Source organism: Acipenser ruthenus, chromosome 16 (genome assembly GCF_902713425.1).
Source record: "Acipenser ruthenus chromosome 16, fAciRut3.2 maternal haplotype, whole genome shotgun sequence".
Classification (NCBI taxonomy): domain Eukaryota; kingdom Metazoa; phylum Chordata; class Actinopteri; order Acipenseriformes; family Acipenseridae; genus Acipenser; species Acipenser ruthenus.
In genome coordinates, this window is record NC_081204.1 from 22,592,461 (window position 1) to 22,612,505 (window position 20,045).

Consider the following 20,045-nt stretch of genomic DNA (forward strand, 5'->3'; position numbering starts at 1 on the left):
GGCATTTCCTCCTAATCCAATTTTAAATGCTTATAAAAAGGGGTGTCCTTACTGAAATATTTAAAAGCTTGATTTGCTTTTGTGTGTTTTTTTTTTTTATAACTGTTCCTTTGATTATAACAAGCAAATATATTTTAGTGATACAGTATTTTGTAGAATTGGAAAATAAAACTAAAAGCCTGGTCTTATCGAAGTAGTATTCAGTACCATGCAGGTTCTACGGGCATTGCATTTCTCGGTTTCCTGTCAGATAGTACAGTTGGACCAGAAGTAGATCCCATCTTTTTCCTCAGCTCTAGCTGGTGGCGTAACCTTTCAACTCTTTCATTCCTCATACTAAAAGAAGTGCTAGCCAGAGCTTTGAAACCAATTTTCTTACTACTTAACAAGATTATTATTGTAATGAAAATCTTTTGGTTCTTTGCATTTTACTTTAATCCAAGATATCAAATTCAATTGGTATCAATTTATTTTTTGTATGTCCATTAGAATGAAACTGACCTACATCACAAGAAGGGGCTGGGTATTAAGAAGCAGTGTTTATCTAAGGGGGACCAGGGCCAATATTGCAAATGATTTAAAAGGAAATAGATTTTAAACATAGAAAATGATTCATGGGAAATATGGGGATTACAATTTACTTGCTAAAAAAAACAAGTCTATGTATTGAAATGATAAAAACGTTGTGTTTATTGTCCTGAAGTGGATTCAGTCATGTTTGGGACAGGCCATTTACATATTTATTTGCAGGGGTTTGTAATATTTTTGTCCAAGACTTTCATAAAAGTATAATAATCAAAAACACAAGAAGCAAGTGGGTACATTAACACATTTTATTGCAAGTAGCTCTATGGAAAGCAAAAAAAAAAGTCAGATTTTTAAATAAACACTATACAGAGCTCCAAAGCCAGTCTCCCAAAAGAAAACAACGATGCCAACAAGGGCACAATTAACATGAAACATTGCAGCAATATGTACAGTGGAAGACGCAGCCAGATACACGGCTCACGTTTCATCTCTTTAAAACCCACCCTTGTGGCAGAAATAGCAAATCTAAATGAACAGCTATCATCCGTGTACACTTCCATCTGTACAGTCTAAATAACAATGTCCATTTATCAAATGAAATCTACTGTACAAGAAACATAACATACAGCCTTCCATTCATCATTATCATCATTTGTTATTTATACTATACAGCAGCAAATAAAATAATAAAAAACAACATCCGAAGGATTAGAAACCTGCAAAACTTTTTTTTTTCTTTTAGTAATATGTTGTATTTTATTATTGTACTCTTAAATACCCATTCGGCACAATACTGAAACAAAGTAGTTTTGCTCTGTAAACGAGACACAGATTAATAACAAAAATGATTGCATATTATTTTATGCTGTACCTGTAAGCCTTTGTAGTAGTAGTAGTTTGAGGTTATTTTTTTTTTCTTTTTCATCTAAATCAGTGCTTTATCCCACAAAATGGCAGCTTTTTAAAGTTTAGTTTACAAATCGACACCATAATTTAATGCAAAAAATTAAACATAACAAAAAAGGAAAAGAAAAACCCTCACCCGATATGTTTAACGCTAATGAAGACTTTTTAAAATAAGATTAGGCGTTATTAAAGTACCTTAACACAACCAAACGTACCCACCAAAATACTTTGCAATGACTAGACGGACACACACAGATCCATCTATTGCAATGTATTGTTTTACTCAAAGGCCAGGCAAGGGCTCAACAAATTATATCAAGCCTCCAGAGCAGCTGCTTCATTTTAAATCAATACCCTTTCCCTTTCTTTCCATATCTCCCAGTCATGTACAATAACCATTGTTTGATTTCCATTAGATCACCTTCAGCTACAAAGCTAAAGTGAGAAGTTACACTAGACTTTCACTGCTTCAATAATTCAGTCCGCCTAGTACTAGGCTTTGAAAACGTAAAGGTCAAAGTGTGCATTTTCAGTACCACGAACTGTAAATGATTTAAAGTTGGTCTTCAAACCATTTATTGTGCATCCTATTAATCATACTCTATTGGATTTGACGTTCAGCTGCTGACAAACTTGTGTACCGCTGGCATGTTCACCCTCTGTCGGCCTTGATCCACATACCCAAGGAAAAGCTTGTTAGTCCCTCTGTAGTCCTATCAGAAAAGAAAGCTAGTTCATAAAACCCCATCATAGATACACTGCATTCGGGACAAGTGTCATAATCCACAAATTACAACACTTTACCCCGTTTTGAAATCACCCATACTGCAAAACACAATACTGTCGCCACCTAAAACAAGCATGGCACAGTGCAGATACGATGCTGTTGTCCCATACAAAACACAACTTGATTTTGCATAGCAGTTATCACAAAATTGTCTACACCCGCTGTGCAAACCTTTTGCTAACCAGCTTGTTTGCCTTGTGTCCTTCGTTGTCGTGTTTGCAGATCTCCCTGCAAACAGACGCTGTTATCATGAGCAAATGTTTGAAGCATCCATTTCGGCTGGACTGCCCTTCATCGTTCTGTGTGCCACGCAAGCCCCCTGTCTTGCATTAAGAGGTGCCTGGTACTTTAAAGGCAGATGTGTTCCTGTATGTTAACTTCTCTTATCTCTGAGGTCAAACAAAGAGGTCCTGAAAAAAGTATAGAAGCCACAGTTCAGTCACCAAGAATGCTTTTGAGTGTTTGTTTTTCTGAAATGCTGGACTGGGAAGATTGTGGTGAAATAGTACTGTAGGTTCTTGTTTTCATTTGTTTTTTTGTGTGGGAGGTAGTACTCATTGTGTAGACTTCTATTTTAAAAAAATCACAGCAAAACACATCTTATTGAAATCCAAGCCAGCATTAGAGGTACCTTAACTTGCATATACCTTTCATAAACTCACAGCTGATTGTGTGCAGCCAGAGTTATTCACCCTGCAGCAATTCTCATTGTTTTGTTTCAAAACAGCACTGATCCCAATCATTTTCCAGCTCAACCTGCCCCCAGTCTGTGTGAGCAGTGCATGTGGAAATGTACTGCATATAAATATGACTGTTTGGAGGCTATGTGTTTCTCGCTTGTATGTGTTTATTTTTTTTTAATGATCACAGGCGCATTAACAAGAAATGACAGATTTTGTACAGGAAACCTGTCATTTCTTTTCCTAAGAATGTGCTGGCTAGAAATCCCAGCCTCAGTCCAAATAAAAATGTGAATACCCGTTCACGCTGTCCTGTGGGAGCGCAGCACACATTGCTCTGAGTCATGCCTGCCTCTAAGGAGCGGGGCTGAGACACCCTTCCACCACACAGCTGTACAGCTGCAGCGGCAATGCTCTGGGAATTCCAACTCGCCCACACTACAACAACAAATAGGATCTTGATGTATGAAAACAAACTTAAGAAATTCCCCCCCCCCCGAGCCAGAGTTCTATTGATTTTAAGTGATTACATTTCTAGCTCTGCGTGTTATTTGTTTCCACTGTGATACTTGATACTTGTACTAATATTCTGAAGAACACACTAAGAGACTTGTAATGCTGAAACGTACATGAAGGGTGGGTTTTCTTAACCTGGTTACTTCTGAATGTGTAACCTATTTATAACGTTATGAATGACATGAAGCATGCATCTGAAAATAAAAACTATTGCCTTCCTTTATTATAAATAACTCTAAACAGGGATTCACTCATCTTTGTTTTGTAATAAAGGGTAAACCCTGTTCATTATGCTGAATGGTTTGATCTGCATTTTAAAAGATTTATTTTTTCCTCTTAACAGTACTATAGTTGCATTTGGCTATTTCCATCTAAAGTATTTTGGTAAATAAAAAGTGGCTAATCCAAACTAACTTTAATATAAGCTTTTTGCACTAAAAAGCACGGTATAAAATTGTTGAGACTAATTTGCTGTTGAGAGAACTATCAGCAAAAGTGTATGCGAGGTAATGTTTCAAAGTTTTCCACAATGTTTTCTGGAGGATGCTGATTTTGCATATGCTTTCTAATATATTTCTGCCAGCAGCCTGTATAAGTAGTGACATCATTTAGGATGCTAGTGAATGGTGCATTCAGCTGGAATTGTACTGAAAACATATTTTCCAGAATCAGTACACAGAGTGAAACCCCAGTTTAACTGTTGACTTCTGCTGTTAAAGCTCCATTGATTTTGATAATTAGGCAATTTATATGAGCAAGGCTCCTGTTGGCTACTTTGTAACGCAAGGTATGGAAGTTTCCACAGCAGCAGCTCATTTCTTCACTATACTTTTAATTAGCATTCACATACTTTGTGTAAATGTAGTGTGGTGCGTTACTTGCCATTATGTCATGGGAGTATGGCCCAACATCTGCCCTTTCCGAGCTGTTTTTGGGTAGGTCCTAGCTCAAGGTGGCACACGCTCAAAGCAGGATAGAGTAACACATATTTTGGCTGATGGTGAATTTTACAAGGCCAAGTATAGAACCCTCTACCCAGCCCCCTTAGTGGCTGCTGTCCCTTAGGCCAGAGCTTCAGGAATGCAGGGCATGCTGCACCTGAGCCTGATAATTGGTTACAGAAGCTCCCAACGTCATCTCAGCCTCAAGCATCCCTGGACTGTAGTAATAGAGACTGCAGGAGCCATGTGTTAGACAGGGACATGGATTTACATGCACAGCCCTAGAATAAAAGCTGACAGACCTGTTTTAAACATTGTCAAATTGACACGCTCTCAAAGCTAGTGGACTGAATTGATTGTGGGCTACAAAACCCACAACATTTGCATGACTAATTTAAAACCTCTTTCAAATAAGCCAGCACACTTCAATGAATAGTGTTTTTTTTTTTTTTTTTTTTATATCCAGTTCAGTTTAAATAGTTATAGTTGGTGATGATGCTGATTTTGCTTCCAGGGGTATAAAAGATACAAAAAAAAAAAAAGGTTTGTCCTCCCATTGCTGGGGAAGTGAGGCAACTTGTCTTGCATTAAACTGCTGCTGCATTTTGATTCTTGGCTGTTCCAGATGCTGTGAATTTCTTCATCTGGTTGATTTTCAGTCTGTTGAGAGAAAAATCAAATGTAAAAGGTAGTAAGTCGTTATTTTATTAAATCTAGGAAACGCAGCATATATGGCATATTTTATTTATTTATTTATTTATTTTTTTTAAATACTCATAAAAAAAAAAAACACACCCATTTTATTGCCTCATTATATAAAACACAGCAGGCTATGAAACACATTGCTGTTTTTTGCAATGTGCTGTTTTGGAAGTTTCTTCCCTGAACACCAGAATCCAGTTTACTTACTAATGGAAACTAACTCACACTTCATTGGTGTCACAATGCAAAGCTGACCTTTCTCTTATCTTCTGGGTGCAGGCTCACCCCGCCTCCCCCGAAGAGTAATTTGCATGCAGACTACCTTTAGCAAGAAACAAGCACTGCCACAGATATGGTGTACGTAGGAGAACTGCAGCTGTGTTAAAGTTCTTGTGAACTAGGTGGGTCCTGCATTGGGAAATATTCAAATCCCTGTTCTGAGAAACTGTGTAGTTAAAACGCAGCTTGAATTTGCTGATAAAATTGTGAATGTGCGTTATTTATTTTTTTCTTGCTTGCTTACTTGCTAGGTGATTGGAAGGGTGACAGGAGCTATATTGTCCAGAAAAATTTACACCACTGATGTTAATACAGTTTCTGAAGTTTCTCAGGAAAACCAGCCATTCCAGGTTTTACCTGGAGATTTGGCACTGTACATGTATATCTAATACATCTCACAGGATTGTGAAAGCTGAAATGACCGTTCACCAAACAGACTGAACTTTTGTAGCTGCTTAATACAGGTGGCCTTTCTCAAACTACAAATAAGTGATACTGTGTGCTGGCCTGTTTAAGCTGACAGTGTTGAAGTGTAATATATATATATATATATATATATAAATTACACACACACACACACACACACACACACACATTGGGCCCCTTATGGGTGCCATCTAGAACATGGCTTATTCTTTAATGCAATGGTTGGCAACTGTAAACCTGGGCAACTTTTTCTTTTCAAGTGACCAGTAATCTTAGGCGACTAAACTTTTTTTTAAACTGCTAAATCTACTATAAGAAACCTCACCTTCAATTGATAGCGTGCATGGCAATAACAAGGACATATTTTAATAGAACAAAGTCATGGTATCGAAGGTACAGTAAGGGGCAGGTCATGCTCCCCTTCTTGTGAATCCTGCCTCTCTGAATGACCACGCTGGTATGCACCTAGTCACTCCCATTAGAAGCCCTTCTATTTCCCCAGCACCTGCTCCAACATGACTGCAGTGAACTTCAAACCCATAAAGCAGGATGCAGCCTCCACCCCCTCATGTTGTCAGCTCTACATTAGGCAGTGCAGGCACTGCTGTGGGATATAACTGCTCCAGACGTGTGCTACAGTACGTGGGCTGAGCTGAGCAAATGGCCGAGGGATTAGAGTACTGCAGGGTCAATCACAGGCCGAGGGGTCTGGAAATGAAACGATCTCTGGGGAGACCAGACTTTGCACTCTCACAGCAAGCCGTGTATTGCAATTTAGAACATTTAGGCTATGGCATGTTTTATCTACAATAGCAAGCAGTAATCATATAGTTTCCACTGGCAATAATCTGAAAGCTTGACCATCTGAAACGGGCCAAACTTTAGGTAGTCTGGGATTAGTGCTAATCAGGGTCTGTGAAAACAGCCGTTCATGTGACAAGTAAACAAAGGCATTCCAGAACAGTAAAACATGTCACAGGACAAGGGTAGTATTTATTTTGGATATGTTTTAAAACAGGATTTTATATGGGAATGCAATTGAAATTCCAGTCAAAACCGCAAATCTGTGTAGAAAAGGCTTAAACAGATCCAGTCATTTTGAATGCCTTGTTTACAATAGAATTCAATTGAAGGCTAGCTCTACAGTCGTTGAGTAAACCAGCTACATGCTGTGTGGAGGAATTTTCCCAAAGAAATTCCTCAGAAGTTCCCTGTGCAAGTTTACACAACAGTAAGCACTCCTAATTTCTGTTTTTAGTTTTAGATGACTGAGTTGTTCCAGTGTTGGGTATGACAGATATGGTTACCCCTCCCAGTCCTAAACAATAAAGAATCTGAGCAAGCCATTCTTGTGGGGAGTGTCCTCCAAATTGAGGCTATTGCTTTCCATGTCCTCAGGCAGCATTCAGCACAGATCACTGATTTCTTACAACTGAAATCATATAGGCAAGACGAATGACAGTATAATGCTAGCTGGATGCACTGTAAACAGGACCTTTCTCTTTCTGTTGTCAAGCTGTTATATTGAGGTGTGCTGTATGGAACAAAATACTAGAATAAACTTTTAAAAACACTGACTGCATGCAAAGTGGGTTTACAATACAGTTTAGTGCCTCTCTAAGGGACCGACTAAAGAAACAAATGTACCACAGCAATTTCTGTATAAACTGTATTCTTGAGAAACATTCCATTCTGTTAATTAAGGCTGTAAATCTAAAGTTAGGTAGACATTACATTTTTTGTGAACATTCTCTTCAATTGAAGAATACCACTTCAGTGGCGTACTACTGTATGGTCAAATAACAAGTTTGATGCCAGATCTTCATAAAACGCACAACATTTCATTTGTTCATTAAACAATTTACAATTCTAAACTTTGTTTAAACTTACAGTATTAATATAACCTATAGCTGTAAATGTTAGAACAACAATTAACGAATACTATGGTATGCAATGTATTTTACAGTAGCATTCTCTCCGCTTTATATTCACTGTAACATACCAAGCACTGGCTAAGCGCATTTATGAAATGAGCTGTCACCATATGGTCACACTATCGATTAAAGGGTTAAGTTGGGTAACACCTCAAATCTCTGTACTGCAGGGTGCCTAAACCAGGGGCTCAGTACACATAATAAATACCTTGGAGGGGGAGAGTGAAGGATGCGGTGGGGTTGGGGTCGGCTACTTTCCGCTACCCCAGTCAAAATGAAGCTCTGATTTATCCACCAAAAACTGCACTAAAAGCAGGATGCGACTAGCTGCACACCGCATGCTCAGGTTTGGCTTCAGGAGCTTAGCTCATCCCAATCAACGCAACCCGCATTTCCAAATCGAAAGCAACAGGGTACGGGGTGTTGGGTGGGGCATGCTCTGGACCAACAGGTACAGTAGATTGCGCACATCTGTATCACTTTCATGTACTTCTTATTTCAGTTTTTGTTGGAATCGACTCAAGCCATGCTAAGTGCAGCGTGTGTGTTCCTGTAATCTCAGTGACAGTGGTTGGCAGGCTCGTCTCTGCCCCTCCTTGCACTGTTTTAATAATCCTTTCCGTTCACTCTGAATGGATTACAGTTGACTTACTCCTCACCCGTTTACTGTGCTGTTCCCTACGATAACCTCCTTTTAATGCCAGTCTACTCCATCACAGGGCATTAGCAAAGTTACAAAATTAAACTAAACACTGGGGGTTAGTTTCACATTATTAGACCATATGGTATGGCGCACTAGCAGTTCATTTTTAAAAGACTTACTGGTGGGACACCTTACTGTACGTTATCAGTCTGATTAGTTAATCATAGGGGATGCAGCACAGGTCTGATCGTTCAGGTAACAAATCTCAATTTGGTACGGGTGCAAGCCACTTTGATTTCAAGGCCCTGTCACGGCTCTGCCCTGAGATACCAGCCCTTATTTTGCCCTGTATAATACAAAAACAAGTTTAGTTACAAAAGACAAAGCAATTCTGTTTTAATGGTTGTCGCATTTGGTTTATAACCTAGGTCCCAGCCATGAATAGATTCCCTTTCTGTGTGATAGCGTTCCCTCACAACTCTGCAAGCAAATGCACTTCAGCTGTAGTGCACACCCCCTCGGTTACAGCAGTCCTGGGTGCCTCTCGAGTGGAGCACCGTGCAGATCTGCTCCCCACCCTGGGTGTGTTTTGTGATGTGGTCCGATGGCCACAGAGGGTTGAGGTGAGATCTTTTAATGTTGTTTTTCTTGAGTAAAATTAGTTTGTCTAGTGTGTTTGAAGCATCACATTCAACCAAGCACCCACATGTCACGCTCGCATTGGAAATGCTGTTTTTCCATCACGTGTTTTAAATTGTAAAGTCTAAAGAGGACATCATCATGTACCGTGCAGTGCGGAAGCGTTGGTTTTAGAATCTCAGAACGCTGCAAAGTTCTGCCAGCACAGCATGACACAGATAGCAGATTGCTGTAATCACAAGGAGAAAGCAAAATGACACCACAGCGCAGCTCACAAACTTATTTTAGCACCGTGGCAGAGTCATGTCCTGTACCAGTGAACTTGGAACACACAGGCCATGCTTGATTTGAATGAAGAGGGTTTACACGGTCTCAAAACACATCATGAATCTTTCAAGGGGTTGCTTATTAAATTATTACACAATGCAGTTTAAAAGGGATAAAGGCACCCACACGACTTCTGACCTTTTGAATGGAGTGAGTGATGCAGCAGCTAGTTCAATCAACTGCAACACGGTTTCAAAAACGGTTAATATGGTTGATCTAGATTTATTATAGCTTCAATGGATGCTCAGGAAATACATCATAAACTAGGCATTAATTCAACAACAAACCCAGGGTGCATCTTGAACTTTCAGATGATACCAGGTTAAGACTTGTCTCTCCCTTAAATAAAACCATGTTCTCCATTTGATTTTGATTTCTTAAAAACGAGGCGTCTTCTTTAATACAGTAACTGCAGGTATACTTCAAACTGTAACCCAGTCACGTGGAAGGCATTATGGGTAACTGAAAATACTAAACAAAACTTTATAGATGCTTGTTATAATGCAAAAAGACAATGTCAAAGCTTGCTCTCTCAACTTTTTTAGTATGTACTTTTGATTTCATTACACTTGGCCAAGAGTTTCAAAATTAAAAAAAAAAAAAAAAAAAAAAAAACACCAAACACCACACACATACAACATTATCCAAGTTTGGAAAACAGTGGTGGTGTTTTTCTTGAGACATCCTGTAACATTATTGTTTTAAAAGAAGATAAAGACTCTGTGTCCAGTGTTATTCACGCCGAACAATCTCAGTGTTGGGATGGAAGAGCACAGCGAAGAAATGCCCTGTTGTGCCTCTGGCCTTGCAAAGCTATTCTGCAATGTGTCTGAAACGCAGCCAAGAAATGCTCTCTCCCCTTTTCTGGGATGAAACTGCACAAGCAGTGTTCTTAACTCCCAGGCTGTGTTTACTAACAGGGGAACACTGCAGCATTCTTTAAATCCCAGCACAGGACTGGCACACACAATCTCCTTGTAGGTCAGTAATGCCACAGAAGGAATTGTGTGCTCTAGTTGATATTTAAAACAGGAATTGGATTATGGGGAGCATGGACTTGTGGAACTATCTGTTTCAATAGTTCTATGGAAAGAATTATAATGGTTTTGTAATCAAATCGGAAAAGCCAACATCAGAAGCCCTCCATCACTTTTTGTACTATATTTCTGTACAAGACTGTGTATAGCTTTTAAATTACATATGGAAAATATAAGTGCTGCGACAAATACACCACCATTGCATCAACGTGCCTCAGCCATTGAAAAATGATGACTATGCTCAGTTCTGAATAATACTTGCTTTGGGGAGTTACGGAAAGCTGATTTTAATGACATCACCCGCTAATGTTTGTGTCTTTCCCGATCAAAGACAGATACTGTAGTGTGCATGCACAAGCATGCGATGAGCCTCAGGTACTGTACGATATGTTACAGCAGTCAGCAAACTGTGCCAAACGTCCTCTACAAAACAAGGAAAAGCATTTCCTTGACTGACGGCTTCTTTGGAAATGTTTCCATGTGAAAAATATTCAGATAAAGGAGTACAGTCAGCAAATATCTTGAACTGAATAATAAGCATTTCAAGTATGGGTTTTACTATGGTTTATGAAGAATGTAAAATAACAGTATGGATTTATATTGCTACAGTAATGCATCTACAATAGTCCCTTATTAAGTTCAGCACAAGTACAGAACACATAGCTTGCTGTGCCTGATTGCCATCCAAGAGCTGGCTTTATATTGCCAATGATTCCAGCCTGTGATCCCCCCTCCTCCCTCATGTCTTTGAACTCCAGTTCCATGCGAACGTATCCCTGCATGTGTCACAGGTTCACATGGTGGTTGTGGTGCAGTGCAATCCTGCGGGTTGGATCCTGCACTGCCTCAACCCGCAGGCTTTTTACAGAAGAGAAGACTCACTCTGCCATGCACGGCTAATCAGAGGACGCCTCATGAAATCTTTTAATTCACTTACTTGCTGTAAAACGGAAGCATCCTCGCTCCTCACCTTTCACTGGCCTCACTGTAAGCTCCCCCAGCTATTAAACAGCCCAAGTGTAAAGCTCTTCAACTGCCAACTGCTGTCATCTTTGTTTAAAAGGAGGAAATGTTGATAAAGATGTACAACTAGTGTTTAATATTGTAAGACACGTACACACGCGGACAGCCCAAGCACAAGCCATAGTGTAGGGTTGCAATACAACTGCTCTGCCATGTTAACCCACCCCACTAGAGAAGCATTTCTATTCCCAGTAGGGGTGTTGGGGAAGTCTCATTCACTTCTCATCAAAAGTCTAGAAATGCAGCAACCACGTTTTTCCAGTGTATCAAACTCGATACAGCATGTGCACAGCAGGTGTTCCAAAGCGAGTTTCCACGAATGTGGGCCAGACCGTGAGACAACATAAAAAAGAACCCCAGAATTCACCAGTTCAGATTGGATTCGCAGTTCTAAAATTGCTTCACACCCCCACTGATAAAACGAGTGATCAGGAGATGATTGATCGGTATGTACGACTATTATTATTATTATTATTATTATTATTATTTATTTCTTAGCATATGTGAAAGCGATAGCGAACGAAAGGGTGGGGCGGGACTGGAGATGCCTAGCGAGTGCTTTGTTGCTATGCAGGGCCTTTTAAACCCGTTTGACTGTGGAAAAAAATACTTTTAAACAGCGTGTCTAAAATTAACTGCGCATGTGAAAATAAATTGGACCTGACGCGCCTGACACGCACTTAATAAATGGACTGCAAAGGGTTAAGACAGTTCTAGGCCTGTCTTGTTTTTTACACTTCTTGTGTAAACATGCCTCCAGCCAAGTTCTTCAACTGACATACAATACAGTAACTCCTGACACTCACAACAAAATCAAATACACACAATTCAAAATGCAACAACTAGCAGCATGGAAAAAGTAATCCACAGGACCAGTTTACAGTTAAATCACAGCAGGCTGAAAATACCTCTGCAAGCTTATAGAATGCTTTTAAATAATATAGTAATACTGTACATCACAGTGAAAAAGCTAAACCCCTGAAGGCAATGCTAAACCAATGAGGCAGTGCTGGCACAATTTGTTTTAAATCAATTACGTACTGTACAAGCATGAGTGTGTTCCAAATGAAGAGATTCACTGGACACACCCGATTTGCAAAACTGTTGATTTGGTTTAAACTTACTGGCTCAAAAAATGATACACAAGATGCTTCATGGAGGGATCACAGTGACAGAGTAGTGACTGAAAAAATAAACAAAGCACTCTGTATGTTTAAACAGTATTCCGTTAATATAACAAGTGTAATCTATGGTAACACCCACAGCTGAATTTGGGACATTATTTTCCGTGAATGAAGCTCTGCATCTCCTTACCAACGTGACTAATCGTAAGAAAGCGATTTGCACAGTCATTCTGCCCTTGGAGTTCCGGTAAAAAACCTGTACAGTTTTAGATTTACTGTTGCGCTACATTAAATATATTTAATAGTGTGATTTTGTTGTGTAAAATAAAAATTGTGTGAAGAGTTTGTACTGTAGATTATTCACCTGTGAGCCGAGCCCCACACAAACCCAGGCCTCTATCATAGAAAGGCATGAGGAATGGATGTTCCAGTGAGTAAGACCACTGAGCCACCTACTACAAATATCTAACTAATAAAAACGCAATTCTGAATACCTTTCAAAATCCAGGCACATTAACAACACACAGTTACAGAACACACATTACTAATAATGTTTGCATGCATCGGTCAGGCACAGCAAGCTAACTTCTCTGTTGAAATAGAGACTTTGTACTTGATCATATTTACATAGACTCAATTACAGTGGCTATAGAAAGTCTACACCCCCTTTCAAAATGTTCACCTTTTGTTGCCTTATAGCCTGGAATTAAAATGCATTAATAGTTTTTTTTATTATTATTATTAATCTACACATCCTACCCCACAACTTCCAAGTGAAAAAAATATTCTAGAAATTTGTAGAAAACTGAAATAGCTTGTTGGATAAGTGTCCACCCCCCTTTGTAATAACAATCCTAAATTAACTCCGGTGTAACCAATCGCCTTCAAAATCACACACCAAGTTAAGTGGCCTCCACTGGTGTTAAATTGTAGTGATTCACATGATTTCTGTAGGTTCCCTCTGCTGGGTAGTGCATTTCAAAGCAAAGACTCAACCATGAGCACCAAGGAGCTTTCAAAAGAACTCCGGGACAAAGTTGTTGAAAGGCACAGATCAGGGGATGGGTATAAAAAAAAAATATCAAAAGGCCTTAAATATCCCTTGGAGCATGGTCAAGACAATTAAGAAGTGGAAGGTGAGGGTGCTCCCGAGTGGCGCATCCAGTAAAGGCGCTCCGTGCGGAGTGCAGGATGTGCCCTATAGCCTAGAGATCGCAGGTTCGAATCCAGGCTATGTCACAGCCGACCGTGACCGGGAGTTCCTAGGGGGCGGCGCACAATTGGCCGAGTGCTGCCCGGGTAGGAAGGGCTTAGCTCGGCAGGGGAATCCACGGCTCACCGCGCATCAGCGGCCCCTGTGGCCGATAGGGCGCCTGTGGTTCTGCAGTGGAGCCGCCAGATCTGTGTTGTCCTCCGGTACTATAGGTCTGGTGGCATTGATGTGGATCTCCAGTGCGAAAAATGACGGCTTGGCAGGAGCACGATTCGGAGGACGCGTGTTCCAGCCTCCGTTTCCCAGAGTTGGCGGGGGGGGTTGCGTGCGGTGAGCCGAGGATACAGATAATAATTGGGCATGCTAAATTGGGGAGAAAAAAACTGGGGTAAAAAAAATTGGCGACGACTAAATTTAAAAAAAAAAAAAAAAAAAAAGCGGAAGGTGTATGGCACTACCAAGACCATGCCTAGATCAGGCCGTCCCTCCAAACTGGATGACCGAGCAAGAAGACTGATCCGAGAGGCTACTAAGACATCAATGGCAACTTTGCAAGAGGTACAGACTTTTATGGCCAAGACTGGTCAAAGTGTGCATGTGACAACAATATCCCAAGCACTCCACAAATCTGGCCTGTATTATACTCAAGAAAAGACTATCTTGAATCCCGTTTGAAGTAAGAAAAAAAAAATTAAAAAAAAAAAAAAAGAAACTCAGGAGATTCTGTAGCTATGTGGCAAAAAGTTTTGTTGACAAAACTGAAATTGAACTTTTAGGCCTAAATTCAAAGCGTTATGTTTGGCACAAATCCAACACAGCGCATCACCCAAACACCACCATCCCTACAGTGAAGCATGGTGGTGGCAGCATCATGTTATGGGGATGTTTCTCATCGGGAGGGACTGGGGCACTTGCCAGGATAGAAGGGAAAATGAATGGAGCAAAGTACAGAAAAGTCCTTGAAGATAACCTGTTGCCCTCTGCAAGAAAGCTGAAACTGGGACAGAAGTTCACCTTTCAGCATGACAACGACCCAAAGCACACAGACAAATCTACACTGGAGTGGCTAAGGAACAAAAAGGTAATGTCCTTGAGTGGCCCAGTCAGAGCCCCGACCTAAATCCAATTGAGAATTTGTGGCATTACTTGGTCCATCAATGCTCCCCAAGGAACTTGGCAGAGCTTGAACAGTTTTGTAAAGAAGAATGTTCAAATATTGCCAAATCTAGGTGTGCAAAGTTGGTAGAGACCTATCCCAACAGACTCACAGCTGTAATTGCTGCCAAAGGTGCTGCCACCAAGTATTAACTCAGGGGGGTGGAGACTTATCCAATTATGACCTTTCAGTTTTGTATTTTTAATATATAATCTCTCTCAATAAAAACTTTTTTCCCCTTAACAGTGTAGAGTATGGTGTGTAAATAAGTAGAAAAAATCATTTAAATGCATGAAACTCTGAGGCACTGACACAACAAAATATGAAAAAAGTTCAAGGGGGTGTAGACTTTCTATAGGCACTATGTGTTTGTGACAATGGAACTTCATACATTAAAAATGTTACTTTCCCGACCATATCATTTGGTTTTACAGTACTTGTATTAAATAACACAACAGAAGTTCAGTGTAGTTACACATGTATTTTGAAATGTATCTGCAATTCTCAATAGAAACTGTCCTCCTGTTAGCATTGGACATACAGCTCTGCACTTGTGCTACAGTTAAAGTAGTTTGTTTAGTTTAGCAAACCTCACGGAGCATCCATCCCCCAATGACCCTGTATACTGTACAGTAGGTCTTGCAAGGTGATCTGTGTTTACACAGTGCTGCTTGCTTTGTCTAAACCAGAAGGTCCCTCACCTGCTCTTCATTAGAGAAACTCCCTTCCTAATTGGCAAAGAACTTGTAATCCTGTAATTGTTACAGTAGCCTGATGCAAACTCTTATTGCTGGCAAAAGCTCTTGTTTATACCTAATGCCATTACCTCTTGTGCAGGCTTACTGGAAATACCCTAGCAGGTGTAACTGACAGTCAGTGGAAATTAACTGCCATTTCATCCCACCATAGAATACAAAGGCTGTGCTAGATCAATGGAAATCAATGAAGATTTCCTCTCAAATGCTTCCATATTCCAGGTATCTGCTCCGAATAACCAGCATTGGAATACAAACCGTAACTTCCTGGTTTAAAAGAATAAAGAGGGGGTAATTAGTTTAAAAAGGGGAACTAACAGTTTAATAGCATTATTATAAAAAAGTCAGGCCATGCCCTGGGTAAAACTTTAGAGACGCAGAATCTTTTATATCAGATACATCCTGTCAACAAGATTAAGTAACTTGGGTCATGCTGTTTTTATTAGGTGCGAATACTGTACATAATACAGATTCCGTGCAGGACTGCAGCAGGAAAACATCTGCAGAAACAGGATTTTGTACAGTGCCAATGCTTAATCTGATTAAACGCAACAAACAACATCAACACGGAAGCAATGCACAGTTTTGCAGCACTGCTGATATGAAGTGTTGGCAGTCGTGAAAAAACAAATTGGAATTTAAAAAAATTGTAGCTCTGTTCATTGCCAACCTATCAATAACTAAACACTTATTTGAGGGATTAAAAAGAGGAAACCTGGATGATCGTGCTGCTGCAAATTTTATTTTAAAAATGCCTAAAATCTTTATACTCATACTGACAGTGCCTGTGTTGTCTGTGTAAGGTAATAGCCTTGTGCTGTAGTAAACAGCACAAGGCTAAGACGGCTTATTGACGCAAGTATTGTCACAGTAGAACTGTTACATCACATGGAATTTGTAGGGTAATCTGGGGCAAAAAAAATGCTGTTACATAAACAAATCCTAGCAGCATTATCTCCAAGACTGACCACCGTAATTGCCCATTGAGTTTGCAGAACACAACACCCCTCTTACAGTAAGTCAAGGCTGTACTTTCCCAAAGGCAAATCAACTTGAGAACACCAATTTATTAATATGGACAGAGTGCGCACTTGGGGTCAACTGTACATGTCTATAAAATCATTAGAAAAAGTACTTTATAACAACTGAGTTTAGTCTGCTAGAACTTCACTACTGTGTTGGAAATGGTTTGTGCCAGTAGTAGATTTTGTTTGTCTTTAATTGTTCTCTCCATGCAAGAAGTACTGGAAAGTTTGTAGTCTTTTTTTTTTTTTTTTTTTTGGCTGAGTGGAACTTTAATTATAAAAACATGAAAACAGCAGCCAACTAAGAAGTTTACTTGCGGCACAGTTAAAGTAACTACTAAATAAATGCATCGGCCAAAAGTTGTAAACCTAATACAGTACTGCTGTACTGTGTCTGCAGCGATCTACCTGTGAACTATTGTACAGTGTCCGTTTCCCAAACTATTTTTCATTTACCTGGTTAACGCTTAAGTTTCTAATTGTTAGAATCAAAACGCACATGCTACTGATGGGAGCCGTGAGATCTACGGCTGTATCTTCCCTAGCACCTGTACAAACAGATTGTCCATTTACAATTGTAATCTGTCCATTCCCCTGAGCTGCTCCATACTTGGACAGCTAATCCACAATAATCACGCTGATCAACAAGCTGTTTTGTAGTGTCACCGCTACAGACGGGTAATGGAAATGTGAAATCCACCCCAGTTATTAAAAACCTACTGGTATTTGTAAAGTACTGTGATTATTTAATATGAGGACAGTACAACGGCAGCAGTTTAATAAGGCGCTAGACCAGGACATCTAATTTTAATCAATAAGCCATTGAACAAATTACAGTACACACTTAACAGAAATGTTCCTCTTAAGGACGTCCACATCACAGGAACAAGTAAACATGTACAACTGCCAACTTAAAGGAAACAAAACCTGACTGTATAAATAACTAAAGCAAGCCTATCAATGACTATTAGATCTATCTGTAACATGAAAATGTAGGGCAATGGAGCCCGTCCTCTCTGCGCTGGCGTGCCTGACATACCTTAAACACAGATCCCTACTACAAGATGGTGAAAGTGGGGAACCACACAGGAGTACAGACAGATACAAAAATAGGAAAAAGAGAAACCCAGAAATAAGTAACTAGCTAAAAGCTAGATGTTTTGTTTTTAAACCAAGAACCAAAAACAGAAACTCGAACGCCTACACAACCCAAGCAAATGCAAGAGAAATTTGGACAATGACCAGGAAATGACATCTGGTTTTATGGAGGAGGGACATTGACTTTTGTGCCAAAAAGGATGGGTAAGAGATCAGTTTGTTCTCCTGACCCAAACGAAATAGTGTAAAGTTAAATCATAAGAGGTAAGAAAGTAAGTTTTACAGGATGGAAAGATGCATTCGTATGGCCGGCCACAGATTCTGATACTCTAAAAAACTTTTGCTAAAGAATATCCTTTTCATCATAACTGGCTAGGCAGTTCTCCAGATGTGTAAAAGTTATGACACCCAATAACAATTGCACCTACGGGACCATTCTCTATTCTCTAACTGTGACCTAGAGACAGACAGGCACTATGGACAGTACCACAAGATTCTGATTAGTAACCTGTGCTAGAGAATGTCATTAGGATGTTTCATTCAATTTGGAGAAGTAAATATGGTGGGGATGCCGAATGTTAAATTCATTTTGTAACTTCTAGGTCTGAACTGTGAATAAAGAGCAAAAGGGCAGCACAAAACTAAACTTGGTTCACAGTATAGAATTCAACTAAAACAATGTTTGATTCTCAACCATAACTACAAAAGTATTTTACAAAGTTTATTTTAGTTAATGTTGTTTTTAAATCATTTTTAAAAGGGAGTCTGACATGCAATTCCCAACACAGTTAACAGGCACCAAGCATACAACAAATAGCAGAAGTAAGCCATACAAAGCCATCCTGTATTTACAGTACCAGCTCGAGCTGTTTGTTTGGGTCAGTGGCTATGAATACCTAGACAAAGTTGTTTACAGCATCCCATTAAAACTGTACTCCAGGCACCCACAGACCAGTTAATGCAGAGGTCACTTACAGGCCAGAATTACAGTAAATTAGAACCAGCATGGTTGCATCAAACCCTCATCACACCGGACGCGTGGGAAGCGACGCAATAGAAACCAAAAAATACTGTGATACCAATGTGACAGGCACACCGGCTGAGACACAATGCGAGCACATTTGGAAACTGCTTTGTTGTTTTTCTGCTCACTCGCTCCAGATGCTGTGGAGCTGATCAGTGTGTCTCATGTGGAAATGGCAATGGAGGAGGAGGAGGAGGAGGAGGAGGAGGAGGAATTAACTACTGTTGCATTGCGAGTTCCAAACGCAATGGTGCTGAAAGACAGTTTAACATCACAAAAATTCTCTGCCCATTTGATAGATTTACCCCAGCTCATCTGCCATTAGTAATGCATATTTTGCCAGGATTCCAGAAGTTATTTTGAATTATTTAAATACTTGCCAGTTCATGAGAAACCCATGATGATGGCTTTAGGTGAGCCACATTTCTTCTTTATTCTAGCAAAGCTCCTCTCTGCAACTTGGATAGCTATATTTTGTATTTCATCCCTGGGTGAAAAGTCTGGGGGTCACTACATATGGCAACCTTTATCTACTGTAGCTCTGCTGAAGGAATAGGAGGTAAATATCACTTACTGGTAAAAGTACATTCTTCTCATGCGTTATTTCTGCAAATACCTGTTTTCAGTTGTTGACAGTAGGAGCAGTAACAGCATGCTTACATGTACAGTAAATGCCGCTTATTAACAACCTCTCTGTTCCCAGCAAAAAGTTGTCATTAACCGAAAATTGCCAATAAGCGAAGCGCCAGTTTTAAGTGTATTTATATGGAACAACGATATAGGCTTACTGTCGTCGTACAAATATGGCACTGAAATGTTTTAAATGTTGGTGTTAAATTAACATGAGAAACACGAAATACTCAAACATAGAACTGTTTACTTCATGAGTGTGTAAAACAAAAAAGGGAGTTGGCTTAAACAGTACTACACAACGATGCACTACAATCGTCCTTACAATGAATAAAGCAAACAAAAAATGTGTTGTACTTAAAATCAATTCTGAAGAACACAATTTTAAAATAAGAAATTGTAAAAAGTAGACAACGCTGGACAAAGTGCCACCCCCCGCTGTAAATCCATCTAAATTTTACGTGCAGCTTCGTAGCCAGTTTCGAAGCCACGATTCTGCCTCAGTCCACCAGAAATACTCAGTTGCAAAGTCAGTGCGTTACAAAAGCTGCATGAAGTATGCGCATAAATCATGCAAGTGCGCTCTGTAGCACTGACAACTAGTCATAAAGCCGTCAATAAGCGGCGTGCAGTTGCCAATATCAGAATTCCA

The 20,045-nt window shown here is 39.8% G+C and overlaps 1 protein-coding gene across 1 annotated transcript in view; it reads right to left on the reverse strand.

Annotated features, from left to right (window-relative positions):
* Positions 1-819: 819 nt before the first annotated feature.
* The window catches only part of LOC117412261 (insulin receptor substrate 2-B-like), a 40,071-nt gene continuing 20,845 nt past the window's right edge, over positions 820-20,045 (reverse strand). Inside the window, exon 2 of the mRNA XM_034020473.3 lies at positions 820-5,018. Within this exon, the coding sequence (XP_033876364.3) occupies positions 5,014-5,018 (5 nt within the window). The 3' untranslated portion in view covers positions 820-5,013. The remainder of the gene's footprint in view (positions 5,019-20,045) is intronic.